This window comes from Pezoporus wallicus, unplaced genomic scaffold (assembly GCF_028554395.1).
Source record: "Pezoporus wallicus isolate ANWC-B61680 ecotype Strahan unplaced genomic scaffold, APGP_CSIRO_Pwel_v1 contig_3952, whole genome shotgun sequence".
In the NCBI taxonomy this organism is placed as follows: Eukaryota; Metazoa; Chordata; class Aves; order Psittaciformes; family Psittacidae; genus Pezoporus; species Pezoporus wallicus.
In genome coordinates, this window is record NW_026635034.1 from 12454706 (window position 1) to 12481659 (window position 26954).

Genomic DNA, 26954 nt, shown 5'->3' on the forward strand with positions numbered 1-26954 from the left:
AGAAACATCAATGAATTCTTAAGTAAACCAGAAGTGCTAGTAATTGCCTACCTGTACTAACACCTCCAGTGAAAATCCAAGCTCCTGTGGTCATGGCAGCCTTTATCAGACCTTTTCCAAACACTTGCTTTAATTTAGGTTGCATTTCAAAGTTCTGGAGGCCTCCATGGACAGAGATTAAGAGTTTGGGCAGTTCCAGTTGCCAGTCTTTCACCATGAGATGCAGCAGAGAATCTGGTTTAGTGTCATATGACACACGGATATACTGCAAAGAGCAATGTGTAACAGCCACATTGAGCACAGAATGGTTCTATTAAGCCTTTTGTCATGAAGAAAGTTTTACAATTTTTAAGCAACACATTAAATTTCTATGCTGCTCCTGATTAGAAAAAACAGGTTGAAAACTTTCACTTTGCTATTGAGAATTCACTTCATGATTTTTCAAAGCACCATTTTCCTCTCTTAACCTGCAAACCCGACTGCAATCAAGTGATCCTAAACTTATTACAGATCTGCATTGTAGGAAACCACCTACTTCAAATGACTGGCAGGTGTTGTGTACTGCTCCTAAAACCTCTGGTTTGACTGCCAAGGAGAAGCAATGACCTTCACAAGAAATAGGAGGCTTATGCTACATTTTATCCCACCTGCTGTTGATGTACCTATTTCTGTCACTGTAGCAATGATGTGCATTCTTCTTAGTTTAGTTCCATCACTGTGATTTTTTCATTTCAAACTACTGCTCAATCAAAGAAAATGATGAAAGAAACTCATACATATAATTTCCACTTTAAAAACAAACCACCACCAAACCCCCCCAACCTCTCCGATACATTCTGGACAATTTTTTGCAGTGTGCTTGTCTCCAGTGGCAGTCCCAGCAGAGAAACAAGAAAGAAAAAGGGCAAAGAAAATCCAGGTTTGTATTTCTTCACAAGAGAGGCAAAACAAAATTGTTTTTCAGAGGCTTGACTTGCTGTCACTTTTACTGCTAAGAAAACTCAGCAGTCCACTTCCCAGCTCTGTCAGGAAACCAAATTTCTACTAGTATTAGATTTCAAACCTTAGAAAAAATTATCTCTGTCCACGCTGGGTTCTTTGCCCCACAAATCTAATACAAACAGATGGAATCTTATGCACTAATACATGCAGCTGCCTCCTTAGCTCATATTTATTGACAGCAACTTCAATGAAACTGTTTCATCAAGACATTGTAAGGTGTTTCTAAGTAGGTAGTATTTTTTTCTTGCCTTTTCTCTCTTTTCCTCTCTTTGAGCATCTTGACTCTCTGAGTCAGCAAAGAGACCTTCTTTGATTTCAATGGATAATGCACTGAGTGAGCTGGAATCCTGACCCATGTCTATTCAGCTAACATACCGGATGAATATCTTTGTGTACCATACACTTCTTACCATGGCCTTATTTGAATGTCCTCCTCCCTGGAATTCAAGGTTTCCATAGGCATCAGTTGGGTATGTCTGGGTGTGTTTACTGACAGACCACTTCTCTGGCTGAGCTTCCACTTGCTTTGTTTCTTCTCCATTTTTATTAGCTGTTATACTCGGAGGAGGTGGAATATGTTGATTGATGAGCTGGCCACAGCAGCACCTGTAAGTTACTAAGACTTTGATTAGAGTACCTTCAATATTGAATGTTGATTTAAAACAAAACAGAAACCAAATTTTCAACTGACCATGCCTTGCTCTGCATGAATCATAGAAACACCTCTTCTAAGTCATACCTGTTGTATTTGCATACACACATGTGCAGAATTACCAGGCCACCAGCATTTCTTAACAAAGATTAAAAATTACACTTCACTTCTGTTATACACTGGAAAGCTGTTCTAGGCTGACAGACAGGGAAGAAGCAAAAATGCAGAACAAGAGTGGCGACCATCTGTTTCTTACTCCGAGGTGACAGCTAGCATGTGATGTAAACAGTTAATGTCACCCAAACAAGCTGGACCACAATTTAGCTAGTCAATGCAGCAGCAGTAATACTAGTATTTGGACTAAGAATTGCAGTCCCCCTTGTATAGTATTGTTAGTGGCAGTTTCTTAGCAACTGTGAAGAACGGTACCACTTACTTCACAGGGCACATTATTGCACCCTTGATTTCAGAATTCAATATGAGTTTATGTTCTGGTTCGCAAAGCCAGGAACTAACAACTCACTGCTGCTCCTGCTGCCCAGCCTTATCATCTGTATGACATGTCCCATGGCTCTGCACAGATTTGAGTGCAAGCACATCTTGCACTTTTGTTGCCCCGCCACCTCCCTTTAAGGGCAGTGAGTAAGCTGGGTCTCAGTTTCTCATGTCTAATATCAAATCGAGTCCAGTTTCTTCAGTATTAACTTTTTCTGTTGGCCAAAACAAAAAATTCAAATGTTACCTGCTAGTGTCTTTGTTGTTGGCAATTACGTAGATGCATTCTCTTTTAGAAAAGGTCTTCTCTATCCAAGCCTTCTGACCCTTAAATGGTAGAAAAAAAAGAACATACTGAAATATTTCTGTGTGGTAGGTACAGTAACATCTGCCTTCTATTTTCAGCTACAGTTTTTAAACAAGCACCAAATTCATTAAATCACATTTAAACAGGAGATACGTTTACTCATGCAGAAAGTAGGTAATGTGAATTTTCCATGCCTTGGATAAAATTCAAATCTCAAACGTGTGTAAAAATGCAAAGATACTCTCCTGAAATTACAATGTTTACCCAAAATACAGCTGCTTCTTCCTATTTTAGTATACAGTAAATGAACTCAAAGTAGTACAGGAAACCAGCATGAATTGTGACATAAATAGATGAACAGTATTTACTCTAAATAATACTTTAGTATTGTTCTGTGTACACAGAAATCACTTCCCAGAAAATTTCCCTGTTTGATCAAAAGTCATCTCAAAATAACTTCTGGTCGTGAATCAAGTTCCAGTCATTCCAAAGGCATCCTACTCTTAATGAGAGATGTTTCAGGATGAAGCACTTCTTAAGTTTAAAGAACATTTGACAAAAAAAGTGCAGACACTTTAGGCATGGTGTATCTGTGAAACAGGAGGAAACCAACCCTGAAGACAACATAAAATTGTGTTGGCCTATTATTCTGGGATTACAAACCAGAAACTAGAGCAAGCTCACAGCTGTTTGAAAACAACGATGCATAGGCAAGCTAGAACAAAATCACAGATCTGTGCAATGCAGTTAGGAAGCCTGTTGCAGAAGTGCAGTCCAGCTGAGCTTGGGAACACTGAAGAAAGGGAGTTCAGAAACGGCTGCAGGCCAGTTTCCCATAGCTTCTTACTTGCAGGCCCCAGGCCTTCTCTGTCCCTGCAGCCATCAACAAGGCAAAACACCATCATGACTGCAATAATAAACCAACATTTAGTGGTGAATATAGAAAAGTTAAAGGAATTCATGAAAAATGTTAAAAACCACTCACAATTTTGATGACACTGGTAACTTGGCCTTGCTGAGAAAAGCTGCTGCTTCTGAGTTTGCATTGGAATTGTGTCTTAACTCATTTTTTCAAGTAGTAAGCAAATATAGGTTTTGCTTTAGTTTCCTCTGTGGAAGTGAAATAAAAATTTTGCGAAGAGAAAAGCTAAAAATGACACGAGAACTTTCAGGGAGCCTTCAGTGACAGGAAGGGGCCTTTCCTAGAGAAAGAACTAAAAACCTTGCTGATTTCCTGGCTTAAGAAAGTCAGCTGCAGATCTGGATGAGTGCTCTATCAGGCTATGTGGTAACAGCTTCGAGACTGGACTAGCCCCCCAGTGCTGCACAGTCTGCAGCACGCCAAACAGAGGGTGTGGTAGTTCATCCTTCTCTCTTGTGTAAAGCAAGAGCTGTCTCTGAAGTTCCTTTGTTTGTTGACTTGTTAGCTCCTGTCTGGCTTCTTAGTTTTCTCCATTATGTCTGAAATAATAGGAGACTACCTGAAGTTCCCTCATTGCAAATAACTACAAATATATTTCAAACCTAGGCTTCTACTGCATGAAAAAGCTGTCCCTGATCTGTCCAGATATGAAAACCTTCCAGGTGCCTCTGAGAGAGAATGCCTTGATAGTCCCAGTGCTCTGGGAGATCCTGCACTTCTGCTCGCACTCTAGTGTATTTACTGACTCCCTCAGGGCAGAACCACCTCATTTCATTGTGAAAGGAGCCGTTTTGAGCCCATAGCACCACAGAGTGAGGAAATGTTCAGAGCTCATCAGACAAAGCTTCACAAAGCTTACACTGCTACTTGCTGCCTGAATGACAAGGCATGAATTTCAGGCATTTAGCATAAAGACCTTGATCATGCAGCAAAGTTTGAAGGAAGGGAATATTAAATTCAGTATCTGAAGGCCTTGTGACTTAGCTTTCCTGTCTTGACTCCATACATTCCTTCTTCAAATGAACCTAAAGAGCCTTTATCCCTGAAAATATTTAGATTTTTTCTATATGCTTTCTGGCAAGGCTTTTATGGAATGACAAGTTTTAGCAATACTATTGTTAGAAACAGAGCACAGAAGATGCTTTAGCATAACATCAGTATAGTTACTGAGGTGCAGCTCTAGAAACGTACAGAAGAGAACACTCAAGATAGGGAGATCCATGAAACACTGTGGTATGTAGAGGTGGGTGCTTATATCCAAGAGATGCCATTTACCTATTCAGAACCAGATTTGCTAATTTATTCAGGCTGTTCAAAATATTCAGAGAGAAAAAAATAGTCTATTTGATTGGAATTACACTGTTTTTTTAAAACTAACCCAAAACCACCCAGTGACCAAATTCACTGCTGCTTGACAACTGTGTCCAATGTCCTTACTTGTGCTTAAGCACATCATACCAGCTAATGACCTTTAATATAAAATAAGCTTAACAGGAACCTGTTCCAGAGGTTACATCACCTGCTTCTTAATTTCTGGATTTTTGTTTTTAACTAATTTTTAATTGATTTAGGTTTATTACTATTTTCTGTATTTAAAACATATTCACTATTTTCCCCCAGATAAAACTTTAGACTTCTGCATGGCCTCTGGTAAGTCCTTGACCAAGTGACACCAATGCCCAAATCAATCCCACAGTGCAGGAAACACTTTTGAAATATAAATGGTAACAGATGCTGCACATTTAACTGCTTTACATTATTCCTCACAGCTCACCAAAGGACACTTCCCTTTGCTATTTTGGGTGCTTCAAGTAAAACCAGTAAATTAACCCCTGGCTGAAGTCACAGGCTACTATCTGTGCTTGGGGAGAAGCTTTTGCATCTTGGTATCTAAAATGATCTCTACAATACCTAAAAACCCTGTTAGAAATCAGTCACTATACGCACTACAGTTGCACAATACATTGTGTTCTACTGGCTTATTTTTCTGTGCTAATGAGAGGAAGGCAAAAGCAGGCATTACAGATCAGGGAAATAAAACCTCAGCACATTTGGGCAGCCTTTGATGTTTCACTGCTTTGTCTATTTAATCTGCTTAACCAAAGCTTTGCTATAATCCAGTGCAAATACTTGAGCAGAAACATTCACTGTCAGAAAACGGGCACTTTCCCCACTTATTTGATACAGATTCTGTACCTTTCTCTCTCTGGATTAAAATCTGTTTGTTTTCTTGAGGACAAATGCAAGTATGAACACTGACTCTTGTGAGTTTGAAAAAAATAAGCCTTGCTGGAATGGATGAATTGTTAAAGGACTATGACAGAGCAGCTACAGAATTCAGACCAACAGCCAGTGGGAGTATTAGGCTGACAGACAAACAGCTGCTGGCAGCAAGACCGTGGTACTAAAAATCACTGCACGTTTTCATTTTACATTGAGGAAACACAAAAAAAGCAAGATCCTAACTTGTTGATTGTGGTGTAGTTCAACCCTGCTCATCACAGCAAATCCTGCATGCACTAATCAATCTACTTTTGAAAAAACACATTTCAGATGCTCAGTGGCGTATTTGTTCTCCTTTACGAAAACTAACAATGAGTCTCCTAAATTATAAAAACAAAACCACTGCTGATTTTTGGTCTACAGCCCAGAAATCAGTATGTTGCCAAGAAGCAGCATTAATTAACACTGACTTTATAGAATCATAGAATAGTTAGGGTTGGAAAGGACCTTAAGATCATCTAGTTCTACCCCCCCTTGGCATGGGCAGGGACACCTCACACTAAACCATGTCACCCAAGGCTCTGCCCAACCCGGCCTTGAACACTGCCAGGGATGGAGCATTCACAGCTTCCCTGGGCAACCCATTCCAGTGCCTCACCACCCTCACAGTAAAGAATTTCTTCCCTATATCTAATCTAAACTTCCCCTGTTTAAGTTTTAACACGTTACCCCTTGTCCTGTCACTACAGTAGCTAATGAAGAGTCCCTCCCCAGCAGCCCTATAGGCCCCCTTCAGATACTGGAAGGCTGCTATGAGGTCTCCACGCAGCCTTCTCTTCCCCAGTCTGAACAGCCCCAACTTTCTCAGCCTATCTTCATACGGGAGGTGCTCCAGTCCCCTGATCATCCTTCTGGGACTCCTCTGGGCTTCTTCCAACAGTTCCATGTCCTTTTTTAGGTTGAGGACATCAGAACTGCACACAATACTCCAGGTGAGGTCTCATAAGAGCAGAGTAGAGGGGCAGGATCACCTCCTTTGACCTGCTGGTCACACTCCTTAATTATTATGGATTTGTTAGTTCTCTTTAGCATTAAAAGAAGGTATCCTCCTGCAGAAAGGAATGGAAATTAGTGGTGTTGTTTGTAAATCATAAGTAAACAAAATCAAGACCCTAAACAAATAGTTTCTAACACAGCCATTAATAAAAAACCAGTTGTCCTCTGACTAACACACACACCACACAATTTGCTGAGAAACGTGTATCTAGGGCTGCAGACATGCAGTAACTGAAGAGAAAATTTTCTCTCACCACCAAATATAAGTAATTCCAGTTTGCTGCTAAATTGCCATTACATTTTATGTATTTTTACTTCATATATAACCGATGAACACACACTGGGCCCTAATTTCAGGGTGTATCATAAGAAATCCCACATCTCTGAGCAGCAAGTGGTCTCTGGACTGATGCACCTGCAGTGAAAATCCAGGGTGGGGATCAACACAGGAAAGCAAAGCCACTGAAATTGTCATGCTACAAACTCTTACCTGCCATTGTGCCACCAGCAGCTGTGAATTTCAGTTATCATACACCTCGGCAAGATAGCGGCAGTATTTAGTGTCTGTGGATAACCATGATAAAACTACCACCAAAGAAAGTGAAAGAATTTGGGGGGTGAAAATGGGCAGGGATGAGAGTCATAGTGTCACTGGAGTACACCCAAAGCCTCAACTCAACCAGACCTAAAGCCAGTGCCGTCATCCCACTCAACTGCCACAACCCCCAAGGACAGAGGCTCCATGCAACAGGGACACATGTCTTTACTGGATAGCTTGGCATGCTCGACTTGGTCACAGGATGGGATGGGGCTTTGGCCTTACCTTGCATCTAGAGAGCACGCACTGCAGGACAGCTCTGAGGCACAGCCTCCCCCACTGCTGCACTCAATGAGGCTCTGCCAGTACCCAGCACAGCAGGTCAGCAAAGCAGGCATGTGAACAGCAGTGCTTGCTGCATGGAGCCACATATAGGGATCCGACACAGCAGTGCCTGGCACACAGATGCAATGGGGGAATAGGCAGGGGACCAAATGACTGTGTCTCATGCATAATACAAGGTTTGACAAAGCTGCTCAGGCTAAATCAAGCATAGAATAATGCAAAAGCGGAGTTGGCTGGGCAGCAGAGCTCCCATCTCTGGAATAATACACATTATTTTCACCAACAGCTTGTTACACTGTGGTTTGATTATTGTCACTTATGGAGACATTCAGCTGTAGCCCTGTTCACACCATCTCACCAACATTTCCTGGTAATCCTCCCTTAGCTTGCAGTCTGCTGCAAAAGTTGGTAACATCAGGGAAGTCAGATCTCAACTGTGTTCTCAATTATTTAATTAGAATGTTCTACAGGATTAAACTGGGGCATTTATGCCAGATTGGAGCAAAGAGATGCTTGTTTTGATAAGACAGTAACAGAAGTAATCTGGAAGTGGAACAGAATTCACACCATGAGTACGTGCATGGTGTGTGCACAAGTCCATTCACTGTGTAAACAAGTCCACAGATTTCTGTGAATACCATGTAGGTAATCACATCCAGTTGATGTTACTTGAGAGAAAACAAAGAACTGCCCAATAAACAGTTGGGAAAAAAAAAAAAAAAGAAAAATCACTGCATCAGCAGAATCACTGTAACCTGAAACTTGAAAAGTCATACTAGAAAGATTCATATTTTGTGCTGCCTTTAAATGCAACATCCCAATTACACTACCCATCACTCTTCACTCTGATGGAACAGTTTCTCCAGCTGATGAACCCTTTAGGTGATCAGTTCTACCCAGAACAACCGCCCTTGCTTGGAGAAAAATATTTTGAACTATGTGAGGGATGTTAACAGCTGACTTTGCAGCCACTCATGTACTGGTAAGGTTTTACTGAAAGGCTGTTCATTACTAAGATATAAAGGGCAAACCCCCACAATGCTATTTTGAATGTGCATTATGCCACTAGGGAGCCAGAGCCATGAACAATATCCCCAACCACAGAACGTGGTGAACTTCCTGTGAATCTAAACTAAATTTCCAAACCCCTTGTTTGCAAGAGTTGTATCAAAAACAGTTGCTGTTCTTTGATTCTACGATAATAGTTTTAGCAATTATTAGAATACGAAGTACCAAACAATACCAAACAGAAAGCAGATCTCTCATATTGTTTGCTAATAAATATAGCATCAAGAAGGGATGTGTAATATTCATAAGATTCTTTCAAATACAGATTATTTCCTCATGACAATTCTTATTCTCATCCCACTGTATTTTTCATACAGTTCAACTTTAACCTGTGTTCTTGCAGCAACCTTGTCAGGGAACCATCTACTCTGTGGCTAAGTCTAACACACAACAGGCAGGATGACAGTAAGTAATGCTGTTATTTCAAACTGCGGCCAGAAATCACTCCTGCTGCTGCTGTGGAAACCAGTAAGTAGTGCTACATTGCATGGAGAGCTGTAATGAGTTTTCATGCCTTCATTACGCTTTGTGTTCCTGGCCTGCTGGTGAGGCACACAGCAAACATCCACTGAAACAAGAGGAGTAATTTTCTCTCCACGCTCATTAACTTAGGGAGACAGTCTACAAAACAAAGTTGCAAGCTCTTTTTAAAGTTAACACAATCTCTTAAAGATACACAGCTCTTCCCCAGAGGCTTACAGATGTGAAAAACAGCTATAGCCTCTACACCCCAGCAGGCCTGGCTTGCTCCGACATGACTGGATATACCCAGCTCCAGCACAAAGTCAATGGAGGCACATCAGTGAGGTGTGCTGGACAAGCTCAGACACACTACTGAGAGGCAGGCGCAGCTGCTTGAGCACTGCTCAGCAGCAGTGTAACTGTACAGCTAATGCACTAAAACAAAGAAACTAAACAACCATCTAACACATACTGCAGGACAGCTTGGCTCAGTGCTGGCCTGGGAAGAACAGACCTTCGGTAGTTCTGCAATGGAGAACGTTTTGGGGTGTTTTGTGTGGAATACAGGAATCAGCTCACTGCCCCAGTTGCACACCACACCTACCACATTTTAAGGTAGCAAAAGCCATTCCTGCACTAGCTCGGCCCCAGCCCTTATGGTACCAAATTTCAGGGAAAATGTTATTTAAGATAACAATAACGTATAATTCCTATTTGTTACCTATTCCAGTTCTGTTATTAACTTGCCACTTCCTTCTCTTGACTTTAGCCCTTCTGTTCCAATTGCTAGGGAGATGTGGAACACAAGTATGTACCTGTACTTTCTGACTGTACTTTCCCCATAAACCCCTTCAGCCTGTAGACGCTCCATGTGGCCAGTTTTACTCCAAGTTCTTAAATCATGGCTGAATTCTAACAAACACAACCCAAGATAATAGGATGGAAGTGTTGAGCAACATTATCTATGCTTAGAGGGGTCATCTTTGCCCACAAGCAACCTATCTTAAGAGGCCCAAGATAGCAGAGTGGATGAACAGGGAGACACAGAAAGTAGCCAAAGCAGGCTGGTAATTGCTCATCTCCTCCATGCACTAATTTATTAATAAATCTTATTTGAAGTACAAGATGATTCTGGTATCTAGCTCTGACAAGGCTTAGGAATGATTTTTGTACTGTAACAATTGCCTACCCTGTCTAACATCTCTGCTAGATATGGTTTTAAAGGAAGTCAGAATGCTTCCAGATAATATGTATGTGGGATGTTTCTTTTAAACTGCTCTTAACTATGAGCCTTTAATACAGGCCATTCTGACACAAAATAGAAAGACGCTATTATCATGACACCTCATGTGATTCAACACCCTCAACAGCAGATCTTCCTGTGTGAAATTCATCAGTACTACAAAACTGTAACCAACATAACAAAGTACTTCCCTCGTTACAAAACCAGAAAACGGTGTCATATGGTGTTAATTATACATGCAACTAAATGATGCAGATGCAAAAAACATTGACTTGGACTAGAATATTGCCTCTACCTGTGAGAGATCTGGGCCATTGGAGTCCACATTATTAAGAATAACAACTATTAGCATAGAAATGATCAAGAATGTGTTGTTTGCAAAAGAGGTTACAAATTTGATGTAAGAGCTTACAAGTTTCTAGCTCAGCCATAACATCTGTAAAACCTGGGATTGATTTTTCCTGCAAGATGTGACAGTATGGAGTAAAGCCTTATAAACATTTTTCTGTACAAAATAGGGCAAACCATGAATGAAAAGCATTTTTAGGGGATGACTGCATGTTGTGTGAGATCTCATCTGTGAGAGCTGGCTCAAATTGGAACAACTTGAAGCACAGAGTGCACCGAGCTGGCAGGCTTCGAGAATCTATTATACTGCCGTTTTCAAAACCTGGTGAAAGCAAGCCACTATTTAAGGCACACTCCCAGGCATGTTAATTAAACACACTTTGAAATTACTACAAAGTAAAATGTCTATATTCAGAATATAATACAATATAAGCATATATCTGAAGACTTTGAAGTCTGGAGATGCTAAACAAATATATATGTTGAGAAAAGACAGCATGAGTATTTAGTCTTTCTTCTGCCTTCTGTCACTACGAATACTTTTTGCAACTATATCTGTAATATATGAGTCGGCCAATGTGTTTCTTAAGAAATTAACACTAGTTTACAGTACATGCAGCTTTCCTGAAAGGAAGATTCTCCAGGTAGAATTCTGTTAAACAGTTTGAGCTGTTGAAAATGTGCAACTTGCCATGGATAATCTGACACTCTGGAATGCGATTCTTTTCCGGGCACTGGCTAAACACATAACTGTTGACAGAATATACCACAACCAGCCACATTTTTACACACTGCTGCTTTCTGTCATTTTCAAAAAGGAAAAATTTCCAACTAATTTGATTCTCAGGCTGCAGGGTTTGCACAACATTATTCCTTATAATCTCCTAGAAATCATTATGAAAACATTGGAACTCAAGGGTTAAATTATTTCCTGGAGACACCAAATATGTATGTTTAAAATATTGTATTACATATCTCAAAGTTGCCAACATTCATTCAGAACTTCATGAAAAGTTGAGTCCTTCAGGACTGAAAAAATTCCAAAGTGTGAGAGCAACCAGAGATTTCAAATGAGTTTGTAGATTGCACAGTTTTCAGACAATTTGGTTAATCTTCTTTTCAGTCCTTAGGCACCTAAAGCCCTTGAAGCTGCCACTGAACAGAATGAACAGGCACCACAGAATCAGACAACAGTCTCTCCAGTGATGTTCCTGGATTGTTTCTTATGGCGTGCAACACATTGTTCTAGCTTCAACAGATCATAATATGATCAGGAAATAACACAGTAAACACTCTGCTTGTTCTAAGATACACTATCCTTTAAAGGTGTCAAATATGATGTATAACTCATTAACATAAAATGTTAGCCACCGTCTGCTATTTGAATTAAAATGACAGTGGAGAGAAATGATGATAAAGGTTTCAGTTTGCTGGATTCAAACCACTATCAAATGTGGGGAAGACAAATTTTAAAACCTGAATGAGGAGAGTTAGGAAAGACTTGAGCAGGCCAGAAACTGTGATCACGGCTGTCTCTTGCTTGACGGGAATATAGGGATATGCCCTCTTGGAGCTACTGTTACTGAGATGTCCATCCCCAAGACCCCAGCTGCACCACAGCAGGAGGCGAAGAAATGAGAGGAGTGTATGGAGCATCATTTTTGGAGTTGTGACTTGAAAAGCTGGTAGGTAGCAAGGGGCCAAACTGAGCTTTCTTGGCTATCGGTCATTTGAAGAATAGGTATGTGAATACTCTGGGATCTTAGAGGTTGGATCTTGGTGAGGGAGTTCTCACAGAGATTTCTCGTCTTGGAGCCCCGCGTGTGTTATAGCAGAACTGCATTACTCCAAATGACAACAGCAGCATTGCAGACATAAATGCGATGAGGCAGTTGTTAGATTTTCAGTGGGAAACCCCTGTTACTGGCAAGCCTCACTGGAGTAAGGAAAGATTACCGCCATATATTATGCCCTTTTCTGCTCCAAGACTTCCCTAATTCCTGACCTACCATCAGACCTTGATAAACTTAATTGGGAACACACACACACAGAAAGAGACTTGCTTAGCAGAAGGCTTGTTGACAAAATCAAACTCCAGAAAATATTACTGGCTAATTTTGAAAACTGAAAACAACGCCAAAATAAAGCCAAGTCCCAACTTACGGAACAAAAAATAACCCCAGAACTCCATTCCTATTTGCTAGAGGTAGGTCTAAATTAGCATTCAAAACACTGAAATACATATCACCTCATCTCTCTGCCAGCATTTCTTCATCTTATTAGATGTTTTATCCAAGCAATATCCTAATTTTGAAATGCTTTGAGACACCTTTTTTGGCCTTGAAAACTCCATTTGTCATTTTACAATTAGCACCTCAGATTTCACCTCTTTCAAAAAAATGAGAAGCCTAGGAAGCACTCTAATCACAACATTGTCATTTCAACTGTATTACCTTTCTCCAATCAACTGCAGGTCACTGTATAGCTCTCCAGTACAAATTTCAATTACGGATATCAATGCAAAAGAAGGCAGCAAAGCAGAAGATGATCAGGAGTGAAATGAAAAATAACTTAAAATAATGTCCTACCTGCTTGTCACTGGAAGGGTTTCAGAGTTTGGGAGGATGAATTACATCTAGAATAAATAAACTGCATTTAACTCTGAGCTTCTGTCCCATCTTTCTGTTTATTGTTCAGACTTCTCATTCATCTTACTGTGAGGACTTCCAGTCTCTCTGAAGTTCATGAGAATTCCCAAGGAGATGGGTTTTCACCACTTTAAGAAGAGAATCTCATATGATAAGCATGTGAGCAGCTTCTTTGTTCAAACCAATCTCATGACTCCCTTTGAAGGTAATCCTTTAGAAGTCTCATGACCCATCTCCCTGCCCAGAGGGTATTTTCATCTCATGGTGGAACAAGGCACAACAAATCTACTTTGATAGTGCCCAAATCTCCAATTTGTTAAACCTCTTTTCCTCTTTTCAAACAGTGGATGTACTTGCTGCAAAAGTGCCGGCACTGCAGAAAGGCTGGAGCAGGAGCTCAAACTTTTAATTTGAAGTATTCCCTCCCTTCTGCTAAAATATCAACGTTATTTGCATAATTGAGACAATTGGACATAATAGTCCTTTCAGGGGTCCTCATTAGATGTACAGCTCTACATTCTTTGAAAAGAAGGAAAAAGCAGGTCATACAGCATTAATTATATCTAATCCTTTTCAGAACAATTTGAAGTTGGCAAAATGCTGTACTAAACCAGCTGAAGTCGTAAATAAGCCATTCATTTTGAACTTTGCATATCACATGCATTTTCATACCCTGTTGCTTTTGTCTATTTAATTAATTCCTCTGCTGCAAAGGGTTTCTTTGGCATCTTCTCATCATTTAAAAAGTACCAATAGCAAAGGTTACATTATGTTCAGGTAGCTCTTTTTTCTGCTCTGACTTTCAAACTTCTACCTGTTGCTGTGCCGGCTGCCAACACAACACAATAGATAAGGATGACATCTAGAGTCACATCTAAGGATTGTACTGTCTTGAGCTAAAGGCAGTCTGACTCCCTTCTTCTACTGCCCTGCACTGTGCAGACAAGTAGCCTGCTAGATTCTGATCTTGTTTCACTGTTCCTGTACCTGATCTCCACTGTAGTAAACACACACCCGTCTGTGATTGGCAAAGAAATACTTTACAGACACGTTTCAACTTCTGTCCTGCCCTAAACTCCAAAGCATGTAGCTGAATGCTCTGGTTTAGAACCAGACCCTGCTCTTCCTAATGACACAAACTTCCTGCTGACTTCATGAGAACAGCAATGGGGCATGGAAGACTTGGACAAGCCTCTGGAAAACTACAATGCCAAACAAATTTACGACTCCATTTCTGTTTGAGGAAATGGCAAATTCTAAAGAGAGCGAGACACTAGTAAGAGACCACAAAAATCAAAGAAACAACTAAGTCTATCGTGGGGCACACTGCTCCATTAATAATGGAAATACATAGCACTCCTTCATTTAGGGAATTTTTTACTTGAAGCCTTCATCCAAAGTTCACTAAATTTAATGAGATACTTCTTATCAATGTATTAAACAAGCACTGAAACACAGACATACTCCACAGAGGCATAAATTTTCCATGCTTTCAAAATCATGTTGCTAGTTCTGACCTCTGAAATCACATGAAGCTTAAGTTCCAGTTGTTGCAGAAGCTGTCTGATACCCTGTTCAAGCAAAGGGATTGTTTCAAAGCCACTACACCCACCATTCTTGAAAGCCGAGAACAGAAATGGAAGACATATGATAAAGTTAACAGATGTTCCTTTTTCCAAAGAAAACAGATTTCAGACAGAAGAAGCATCCGTAAAGATCATTATATCTGGAACGTGATGTACGCTGAGCTAGAAAAAGTTAACCTGTTGAACAACCTAAGAAATATTATCAAAGATATATAAGGCATTAAATCTATAAAAATCGTAGTGATTTGGGCATTCAACTCCCTTGTGAAAATGGCACTCAGACATGCAGTGTGGTATGTTTCTTTGGCTAGACTTTCCACAGCAACAAATTTAAAAAGGAATTAATTCCACTTTGCTTGCAAATGAGCTCTCCTTGGGCAGTGAACAAGAATGTGGGTTGCAGCTACAGTAGAGGACAGAAAAGTCCACTTGAAAAAGTACAGTATTCTTTAAAATAAAAGGCAAATTTTGCTGACTCTTCCCTTGACAGAACTCTGACAGGCCTGCAAGCCTGCCAGCATATCCCAGCCCTTCTGCATCACTATGGCTGCTCTGGCATCTCAGTTTGAGCAATGAGGCTGATGCAAGATAACCATGCCATGTGCATCTACCCAAAAGGAAAAAACTGAAGCTGTTAAAAGTGTTCAGTCTGAGGTGCCTGAGAGCAAAGCGCCCCTCTACAAGCAATAAGAAAATTTTCCTCACATGCTATTGCAAATAAAAAACAAGTTTCGAAAATTTTAAAAGCCACAGATTTCACACTGTGTGTTTTAAGCTTGTCAGGATGCCTACACACTGATGAGAATGTCCTGCATATTAGGTCAGATAGCACTTCATTCCATATATATAAAAATATACTAATAATCATAATAATTATATAATACAGTAGGAATTAATTAGCATGTTCCCAGGGTGGGAACAGCCATGTAAAAACTTGCACACAGTGTATGTAAGATAAGCCTTTACCAAGTTGGCTAAAACCCTAATAAATGTGCACTCCTGTTGTCCAGGGCAAACAGCCTACTGTCTGCTGCGCTCACTGTCTGAAATGCCTACGGCCAAATCCTGCATGGGAAGAAGAAGAAATCGCTGTCATTTAATTCCAAATATATACTTCTGCCAAGTTCAGCCAAAGTGCTCATTCAGAGTTCAAAGGAACAACACGAGTGAAAAAAAATTACATTCTCAGAGAAAATGCCACCACACAAAAGATAGTTTTCATGGATGCCTGCACTCGTACTATGGAAAGGCTCACTGCACTTGGGAGTTTAGTTTGTGACATGGCTTGACACAAATGCACTGTGAAGGCAAGGGATAAAGATACACATCTCTGCTGCCCTCACTGTGACTGTCTCAGTCCCTTGGATTCTGATGGTGCTCAGTACCCATATGCTTGCAGGGAGTAAGCAGGAATGAAGAACTCATGGATTTGGTTTTAACAATTTTAACATGGTCTTCACACACAAAACAGAAGCATCAGTCCATGTCCAAAAAAGCCTTATTGACATCCTTCACTGTCAACATGTGCCGTTACTACTCCCACACCAAACTGAAATGCACTTCTTTCACTGATATCAACAGCTTATCTTCAGAAGGTAACAAATTCTTATGGTTTTATTACAACTGCTACAAATCTCATACTTGGATAATCAGTTATCTTTATGTATGAATAATTGAGAACACAGTAAACATAAATGATTTTCCAAGTGATAAGTTTCAGGTGGCATGTTTGACAGCTCACTGAATGCAGCTAACAGCATTTCCTTAACAAAAAGATAAAATACATTACACTCTGATCTGATGCATTTGCTGGTCTCTCCCAAAATGTGTCCACATCAATGAAATTAGAACAAAGTCAAAAAATGTAACATTTCTTTTCAGATACTGACTGGTCTTGAAATTACTCCCCTAATAAAAGCAAGTAATTCACACAGAATCATAGAAAGGTTTGGGCTGGAAAAGACCTTAACATCATCTAGTTCCAACCCCCCTTCCATGGGCAAGGATGCCTCACCCCAGACCATGCCTCCCAGGGCTCTGTCCAACCTGGCCTTGAACATAGTACGAAGGAAATATTTTTCCTCTTGTTTTCTTCTGCACTGTTCATGTAGCATTCTGTAAGATCTAAACCAGCCCTGCCATGTAGAAACGAGCACAATTTTAAATCAAAAGTAAAGTTTGTGGACAACAAATGTGTGAGCTGACCTTCAAAATGCCAAAATACAGTAAGAAGATGCAATGTTTAGATTTTGTCTGCAAAATTAAAAATAAAATAGGAACTGAGTAGGAACTGAGCCAGGCTGCATGAAAGCCGCCTGGGAAGTATATTGTAATCTTCCTCACAGTCATTATCAGACCAAATCGAAACCTGACGTGTCCCAGTAAACTATAAATATGAAGTCATAGAGGAGTGAACAGTTGTTACACTGCCACATAATTAAGAAAATGTTGAAGAAGCGGGTGGCAGTGGTAGCACAAAGGCAGTACCAAAATCCCCTTAGGATCTGAGTTTTGCCATTTGAGAGGAACCGAATGCTACTTACAAGCCAAGCCTGTTAACATCGCTGAGACAAACTGAAGCTCAAAGAATCCCATATGTTTTCATAGCTGAATGAAATCTTGAGCCAATGACAAGGACCTCACAGAATGCAACAGTACTGAACTACTGAAACTTGTGAAGAGCACTAATACAGATGTCACAGATATGGATGTCAGTATAAATAACACAACAGCAATCTGCCTGTAAGGAAAAATGAGCTAGCTGAGACTCAGGAATGGACAAAGGTGAAAGGCTGGACTGCTCATGATAAGCCTGTTCACATGAAAAAGGAATAGGGGTTTCTTATTCATAACCATCCTAATACTGTTTAGTAGCAGCAAAATTTGCAACCATTCACCACAATGCTTTGATTGGCCACAAGAAACTCATGAAGCAGCAGCACTTATGAAAAGACAAAAGCTGTCCTTGAACCCCAGGCCTCAATTATTAAGAAGAGTAATCATTTTAAAAGTGCAAGTCCCAGCAGGGTCTGGTACAACACATACCACCTGATACCACTACCAAATCTGCAATCAAGTGCACTATTTGAAAAACTTAAAGACAAAACATATGAAGAGTATGTTAGTGTCTTTGGCTATGATCCCTGTGCAAGACTGAATGGGTGAACTAGATTCAAAGTGTCTCTGGCTCTTGTTATCCTGATTCTTGCTTGGAGGCAGCAGTTAGCATTTAGTCCTGATAAACACTACCTGAGCACAAATGAAAGGCTTACATGAAATCATTTGATAAAGTCAAAAAAATGCACTGAAGTCAGTGACAAAACACCAAAGGCAGAACATTCTCACCAAAAGCAGCTGTACTTTTTGCTCAGGGGTAGTAACACTTGAGTTTTTTCTTCTTCTGGGCCCAGGGTCTCACTGCAATACAGAACATGCTGGTGGGGAGGCTGTGGTACAAAGGAGGTAGGGCTATCACCTACCTTACCGCAATGTGGGCTTAAACAAAGCACAGACTGTACCCTCTACAGTTTGAGTAAAACCTGAGTAAAAGCCAAGAAGTAGCCTGTCCTGGCTGATAAAAACTGATCATAAATCCTCTTAATACCAGTGAAGGACTAGGTATTGGCGGTGTTGAACACCTAATACAAGTAACAACTCAACCACCTCAATGTACAATCGATTAACAGTATATCCCCTGAACAGAAGTGGTGAGAAATGGCTTAGTTCACAAACTGATTCCTATAAAGCAAGCTACATTTATTGAAATGTGATAATCTCTGCACAAAATGGGTTTGAATGTGCAATGGAATTATCTGCCTGGTTTGAAGTACAGGCTATTATCCCCAGCAAATTTATTATGACCTTGATTTAAGTGGGATTTGATGAAACCATGCAGTGCAGCAGCAGCAAGAATGATGTTCTCCTCTCCCCCTCCTTTGTGTAAGGTCCCTGTCTGCAATTCACTGAAAACACCACATTCCTGTAAAAAGGAGTTAGTGCTTCTTATGGAGTGAATGAGCTCTTTCAGGTGGCCAGGACTGTCAGATAAATTGATAGTTTCTTTCAACTTCCATATATTATCACTGCATTTTTTTCTCTGGATGACATACATGTATAACGAAGTGAAGTAATTGCCTTCTGTGGACTATCTATGGCATTCCTCTGGAGTTTTATCAAGTGGTTAGAATTTAAAAGAGTATTTATAAAGCAGAACAGAGGAAAACTGACCCAGCTTTTTTCAATCTGGTGCTAATGCAAGAAAGGCTGTTCCATCCTGAGAGAAGTGTGAGGGAAATGAGTTATTTTGGGCAAGATTTCACCCACTGATAAGTCCTCCCTCTTGGAAAGCTTTTAAACTTCACATAGCAACAGTGGCAATTGTACAGTTTCACAGTTCTCCCTCCCTCCCTCCCTCCCCCCTTTTCTTTGTGTCTGAAGAGGCTTTGTACAGAAAAAACAGCAACAAAACTGTGTGTTCTGCTTAAGCACAACTGACAAAGATGAGCTGTAACAAAGACGACAGAAAGTGCTGATCACTCGGGGTAGCAACATACCAACACCACCCCACCACAGGCAACTAAAACGTTCGAAACTCTCTCCTACCTGCACAGCTCACATCCAGGTTTTAATACAAAGGCATCTGCTTAATTTTTGATTCTGTAAATGCTGATGCACATGCTTGATTTGATAGCCATGAAGAGCCCCCCTGATTTCTGCAAAACCATGCCATACACAGAAAGCTGTTCAAACAAAGCAGATGGGATGATTCACGAGCTTAAAGCTAAGACTGTGTCAAAGTATGCTCAGATCAAGAGTTTTAATATGGCATCAAAACAGTGTCTTCTACAATAAAGGGAATACTCTGTGCTTTACTAGCAGTGTTCATCCGAATAGTTTAATACATAAACATGGATTGTCCAGTATAGGCTTACACAGTAAAGAGCTATTTACCTACTCACAAAAGTTTGTGCAGTTGGTATTACTCCTAAGACATACAGCTTGTAGGCGTTCTAAAGTCATGGAACATGGGAAGAGAAATCTGCTGTCATAAATGCAGATCGTACTGATCAATACATGGGTTAAGATAAATTAAAACCACAGGAAGTTGTGGAAACAGGATGTGGCACTACAGCTTTCAGCTTTGTCAAGCACATTATGTTCCCCCAGCAATTAAACCAGAAATGCCAGCAAGCAGCAAATACTCCTAAACAGTATCTGAAGTGAATAATTCTTCTAAGAATGCCTGGAGTGCGGAGGCATCTCTAAATCTTAGTTTCAGTAATCTTCAGCTGTACAACTGCTAACTGTTCTAGTGTACTAATATAGCACTGCTTCTGGGAATTTACTAAAACTAGAGTTGATATTGAACAAACATATAGTTTGCAATAAGTTCAATTATTCTCAATGGAAGACTAATTCATTAACTTAGATGTTTCTCTTAGCAAAAGAAAAAAGGAGCTAGTTCAAAAACCAGATTTCTTTTTTTCATTCTCCTAGGCAGTGCCACTGACATACCCATCACAAGACTGCTTCGCTGACTTGTCTGGCATGTGAGGAAGGTTCATTAAACATAGAACCAGTTTTAGAGTAAAGCAGCAGCTCTATAATAGGCGTTACATAGGAAGACATGAACATATCTCAGTGCCTACTTTCATGACAACTCTCATAATTTCACAAGATTATTCATTTTGAAGATATAAAGGATCCAGATTCCCTACAAAAGGTCTGGTATTCTCTTGGATCTAATGTGAGGATGTGAACACTGAGGACGTGGAAGAACAAAATACACACTCAAACCCATTGCTCTGAGCTTCCAATCGCACCCTGCTGCTGAGCCTGAGAGCTTGCCAAGGCAAAGACAGATTTTTTTCTGTTTGTAAAGCACAAAGCATAAATATAGGCCTCATATATAGGAATTAGAGTACATATGTGATTTATTATACAGACCTTTTAAAAACATTTAAAACCCTCTGGTAATTTAGCTGCAGCAATCACATCTACACTGCTTTCATGTGGCAGACTGAAGTCTGGGGCATTATCTTCTTTCCAAGACCTGTTCTGTAATAATCCTGCTGGAATGTCCAGTGTGTGTCAACCTTCTTAGTGGGCCTTTTCAGAGTGAATGTTTCTCATATTTCATCAAATCCATACTACAGCGAGTTATACTCGTAGAACTGCAGTGCTCTGGTTAATCAAGTTATTTGGAGCATGTTTCTTTCAGATAACTACATTCTTTGGCTGAAACGATGAGATCTTCTCTTAGATGGCTTTTCTGATTGCTCCCCCCTTTCATTTCAGAGCTTGTGGGTGCCCTTTGCACCTCATACTTGCCAGTTTTCATTAATGTAGTTATATGAACTCTGTTCATACAGTGAAGGTTTGTAGCATTCCTTTTAGTTGTTTTTAATTTCCTTTTCTGAGGTAAAAGGCCAGAGAGATGGGAGTGGGGGGTGAGAAGAAAAACAAGCCTAAGGTAGATCTAAACTTCCTGCTACCTGAGCCTGCTTAATATGTTCTTCTCTAGTATGACACTGACTGTCTTTTACTGAAAGTCAAGTAATTTACACACTGACTTCTTCCTATACCTGACAAATGCAGGTAACTTGAACAAGAGCTCTCTTAGCCTACAGCTATGAAAAACAAGACTATTTCAAAGGGTACTTCTATACATCCCACTGCATTTATCTCAATGCCCTCTGAATTGCTTGCCATTTATTACCTTGTTCACACTTCTGAGAGAGAGGCATCTATATGCCAAAAAAAAGTTTTAAAAGTCCTGTGAGGCAGCAGGAGAAAGCATCCATGTGCTTCTTTTATTGGCTTTGCAGACTGGAAGTTCCCATGAAAGATAAGGAAAGATGATCCGCACCTTTTAGTTGCAAAGCTCAAGCTAAGCTGGATGCTCTCAGGGTGTGTTCTCAGCCCTGCTGGACTTTGCTGAGTGTGCAGTTCCACGGAACTCCGATTCCTAGAGAAGCACAGCTCACCAGGATAAACCATCAGCATACGATTTCACTTATCCACCAGCATTCATTCAAGAAGGGTACAGGGGAAAGAAAACACCACTCTGAAACGAGCATCACATAGGAAATAGACACGTTATTTAAAATGCCACCAGTAACCTTAATTTTACTTTCCCATAATGCTATTTCAGGCCTACCAGTGAATAAACTGTGCACAACAGTGTGGGTTTGTTTTGTCAGGGAAAAGACTAATGAAACATTCAGGACTTAGCTTTTTCTTTTGAACATGAGCCAGCAGTGTGCGCTTGCAGCCCAGAAAGCCAACCATGTCCTGGGCTGCATCACAAGGAGCATGACCAGCAGGTCAAAGGAGGTGATCCTGCCCCTCTACTCTGCTCTTATGAGACCTCACCTGGAGTATTGTGTGCAGTTCTGGTGTCCTCAGCATAAAAAGGACATGGAACTGCTGGAACAAGTCCAGAGAAGGGCCACGAGGATGATCAGGGGACTGGAGCACCTCCCGTATGAAGACAGGCTGAGAAACCTGGGGCTGCTCAGCCTGGGGAAGAGAAGGCTGCGTGGAGACCTCATAGCAGCCTTCCAGTATCTGAAGGGGGCCTATAGGGATGCTGAGGAGGGACTCTTCATTAGGGACTGTAGTGATAGGACAAGGGGTAATGGGCTAAAACTTAAACAGGGGAAGTTTAGATTGGATATGGGGAAGAAATTCTTTCCTGTTACGGTGGTGAGGCACTGGAATGGGTTGCCCAGGGAGGCTGTGAATGCTCCATCCCTGGCAGTGTTCAAGGACAGGTTGGACAAAGCCTTGGGCGAGATGGTTTAGTGGCAAGGTGTCCCTGCCCATGGCATGGGGGTTGGAACTAGATGATCTTAAGGTCCGTTCCAACCCTAACTATTCTGTGATTCCATGATTCTAACAAAAAAGCGATATGCCTGAGTTACAAATACAGGCTGCAGCTTAAATGAATCCTTCAAAGAGGAAAGGATTATGATCAATGCTTTCAAGCATCAAAAGGAGAAAGAAGCAGAATGCAAAGCTACAAGCAGGAGATGAAAGCGCATTGTAATTCACCGTGCTGTGCTGCACAGCTAACTTGAGAGACCAAATGCTTCCTTCACCTTTCCAACACAGAAAGGTGAGATTTGTAACATCTCTCCCCAGTCTTTTCTTGTGAATAGCTTTAAATGTGTAAGTTATTAGGTGCTTTTCCACCAAAGAGCTGTTTTGCATCAGTAACAGCAACAGTGTAAAAATGTCACTCCAGAAATTCTTGACAGTAAACGCATATTCTTTTCACTTTAAATGAATCCAGACAGGAGGCCAAGCGAGTCACTTAGCATCATACTGAAACTTTTCATGGAGCATATACACACAGAGAACTAGGTTTAGATTACCTTGTAATGTATTTATTAGGTATTTCAGCAGTTACTTGCTAGCAATTACTAGCATTTTCCCATCATCCATCCCATCTATTTATTTAAGTGCAAAAATGGTCATTATTATTAATAATCATGTTTGTCCTTCACAGAACAGAGAATTCTGATGACACTTGCCACAACAGATATTTGCTGATGTGCTCACTGCTGCAGCTGTGGGCCGCTTTTACACACATGGAGCAGTCACCGCCTCAGTAACTGACAGATATCCCATTGCCAATTGCATGGCTCTGTATTAAAACTGGCATTAGGTCTCCTTTAGGACCCAAGAACAGCACACATCAGTAAGAAATACCCAGATGTGTTCTTCCTGTTTCTGGCTGAGGCACACTGCTGGAATTAACAGGGAAGGATCTGCCCAGTCATTGCCTATACCTGCTGACAGCTACATGTTATCACCAATACCTGCGCTTTGGCATGGTGGTTTGCTGTTGGAGGGAAGTTGGTTCTGCCGTTTTCTTACAGTGGTATTCACTGCCAGCAGAGACTGTCACATTTCCAACTTCCCTACAACTTCTGTGCACCTTCCACTCTGAATTACAGAGTATCCTGCAGCTTCATGCATTTAGTATGGCTTTTGTACCAGCTCAGTACAACTTTGGCAAACAAAATCCTAAACACAGGCAAAAGACTGAATCCATCATGAGCTGTTCGCTAATGAGCTTTTATAATAAACACATGCAAAAACTAAAAGCTTGGTACTACAAATTACACGTTAGAAAAAAAATTACAGAAATGATTAAATAGAGCAATCTTGGGCTGGTTCAGAGCTGTATTAGATAATATTATAATTTCTTTTTGTCATGCTTCTGACCCTTTTATCACCATGTGAGCATTTCCCAGCACCAGAAGTGGGAGGGAGGGAGAGAGGGAGAAGGGGAGCATGGGGAATGAAAAAAGGAAAGGTAATACAACCTTTGCTTTCAAGGCTCTTGTCCACAGTCATGATAAAATAGCTCTGTGATGACTGCTTGTGTAAAAATTAATTGCTGTGGTAAAGATATGCCTTATTTAACAGTTAATGTATGGGAATTAAACTGGACTACTCACTGAAGACTTATAAGAAAAAGAATCTCAGAAAAAGACCTATGATCTTAATTGTATTATTAAGGGGAGGAGAGATTTAATTGTATCTTGTGCAACAACTGTATCGTGCAACAATTGGTCCTTATTTTGGCTCACTACTAGTGAAAATACGGATTTTAGAGTTAGACTTCATAGTGAGCTCCTTTCCATATAGCATAGCTCTACCTAGTGGTGGATTAATCCAAGTGCATCTGACGATCAAGGAAGATTAATTCATAAATTTTATGAAGGCCAGGAAGGTCTTAGGAAGGTGACCCTTTCTTGTTCTCATTTACTGTCATCTATTCACCTTGCCTAAGTCTGGAAATAGACCAGGAACAGCTGTATTACTACCTAAATCCTATCTTAACATACATTGAGGAATGTGATTCCATGGACAGCTCTCCTTGTAATGAACACTTTTCCCCTATACAGTCTGCAAGATCAAACCAGGAGCTTTGTATTGGAGCAGGAGCTCCATATTATTCAAGCAGGGTACCTAAACATTGCTCTGACAGATAAACCCATCAAAGTCAGGCAGACAGTTCCCATGCTTAATCATATACAGACGCTTTTCCCCCTAAACTGGGATTTAAAGTTGTCAGAATTGTTTTGAGCATGTTTGAGCAATGTGGAAAGATGGCTGGGAAGCTTCTGTTTAACCACTTCGGTGCTGCTGTGGGAGCCAGGAGGCTTGCAGCTTTTCCTCAGCCTCAGCTGCAGCTGAGAGCATAAGCTCTGCCTTTTTCACCTGGGAAGCAGGATGATCTGACTGCAGTGGCTGCAGTGTACTGTGGGGAAAGATAGCCTTCATTAGCAGGACCCAGCTGGGTACCCTCTGCTTGGGAGAAATGACTTCGTGCTGAAGACCCACCAAATCAACATAACATTTTGAATACAAAAAGGTATGAAGCTGATTCAGAACATGGAAATGACTGCTACATTTTTTACCTGATCTCATCATCTGTCTAGGAGATACACTGGACTCTAGGAGATATATTGGACACTAATCTGTGTCAGCTTCTAACCAAACATAGCAGGGGGAGAGCTGGTTAGTTTTGTCCAGTATAACTGAGTAATGGACTCCATCAGCACAGGGGAATGGTCTCTAGTTTTTGCTGGCAGTTACAGAAGCTCCACACAAGTATTTCCACAGTTTTCCCAAGCTCAACAGCTATTTATCCAATGGAAGCTTAAGGAAATAATGGGCACTCAGATGGCAGTTACTTGATTAATGCTTTAATAATAATTTTTGTTAGTAACTGCATAAATCACTACAGTTTAATTGAAACTATAACAGTCCTGATACACATCCCAGTGTGGCACAATTAAAATAGCAATGTAAAAGCACAGCGTTTGGTGAAAAAAATTTCCATCCACTCCATATAGCTAATGCCGAAACATAATGTATCATCTTAAACACTGATTATGCCCACAGAATAGTTCCATGAAAATAGCTTTGAATGTTGTATAACTTTTTCCTAGAGAGCCTGGAAATCACACATGAACTGGGGGCCTGTCAATACTCCTGCACTGGGATTAGGTCATTCTGATCACTGAAAGCTTCAGCTGTAAACTGAAGTGTCTCTCATTCAAGCTGCATCTATTTTTCTGCATCTGTTTCTCTACATGCTGCTCCAGAAAGCAACTTGAACATAGCTTCATTATTTTGTGCACAAGAATTGAATAGGTTTACAGCCCAGTTTCCATGTCCTTTTCAATTCATGTTTGATTTAGCATTTCTGCAACAATGACACAGGTGACACTAGTTATATTGTAAACTACTAGTTTGGTTTTTTTTCACTAGTTATATTGTAAATAACACAAATCTGCTCTAAATTAACTTGTATTCTAGCAAAACAGCAAAATGATGTTTTGTGTGCCTACACATAGAAAACAAAAACCACCCGTTTCTACACTCTGAAGAACAGTAATGAGTTTTACATTGACTTGTATAAACTACGGAAAATATTAGCAGAATGCTTAACTTTATCAACATAATTATTTGAAAATCAAAGCAAAGTGATTTGACCAAGCTAAATACACCCCCAGTCTTCATTCCATGAAAATTCCATAGCTTCTGTTCTCCTTTCAGAGAAAAAATTCAACATGACAGCCAGGTTTACTGACTTGCCCTTGTACTTGATTAAAGCAGAGTTTGCTAATAAGCCGTAAGATTAAGGGAAGTTCACATGGACCATTTCACATTTTTCTACCAAATAAAGTATGAAATTGCTCCGTTTTCTAAATGCTCAGTCAGGTGCCTGAACACAAGTACCTGGCACCAATTCAGATGCATGGTGTATCAAAGACATCTTCTCAAGACTGGCATTCCACAGGGTCTAATGAAGACCTAGACAGCTAGAGGCCAGAGAGGATAGAAAATGGCACTAACTGCTTAAGTTCAAGTATTTCCATTGTGCCCCTGTGCATTCTTCCTAATGCTGCTTGGTTGCAGAAAATAAAATTAAGATGGCTCTCCCTCAGTGCTACCTTCAGAACCATAACTTAAATGAAAAACTATTTCAAAATCCTACTGAGTGACACAGACAGGTGGTGAATGTCAGAAAGGCC

General features: G+C 40.5%; 1 protein-coding gene across 1 annotated transcript in view; it reads right to left on the minus strand.

Annotated features, from left to right (window-relative positions):
• Positions 1–26954, minus strand: part of TRPM1 (transient receptor potential cation channel subfamily M member 1) — a 90217-nt gene that overhangs the window by 39307 nt on the left and 23956 nt on the right. The window contains exons 3-5 of the mRNA XM_057399073.1: positions 2397–2476; positions 1413–1608; positions 52–265 (exon numbers count right to left, since the gene is read on the minus strand). Of these exons, the coding sequence (XP_057255056.1) occupies positions 52–265; positions 1413–1608; positions 2397–2476 (490 nt within the window). The remainder of the gene's footprint in view (positions 1–51; positions 266–1412; positions 1609–2396; positions 2477–26954) is intronic.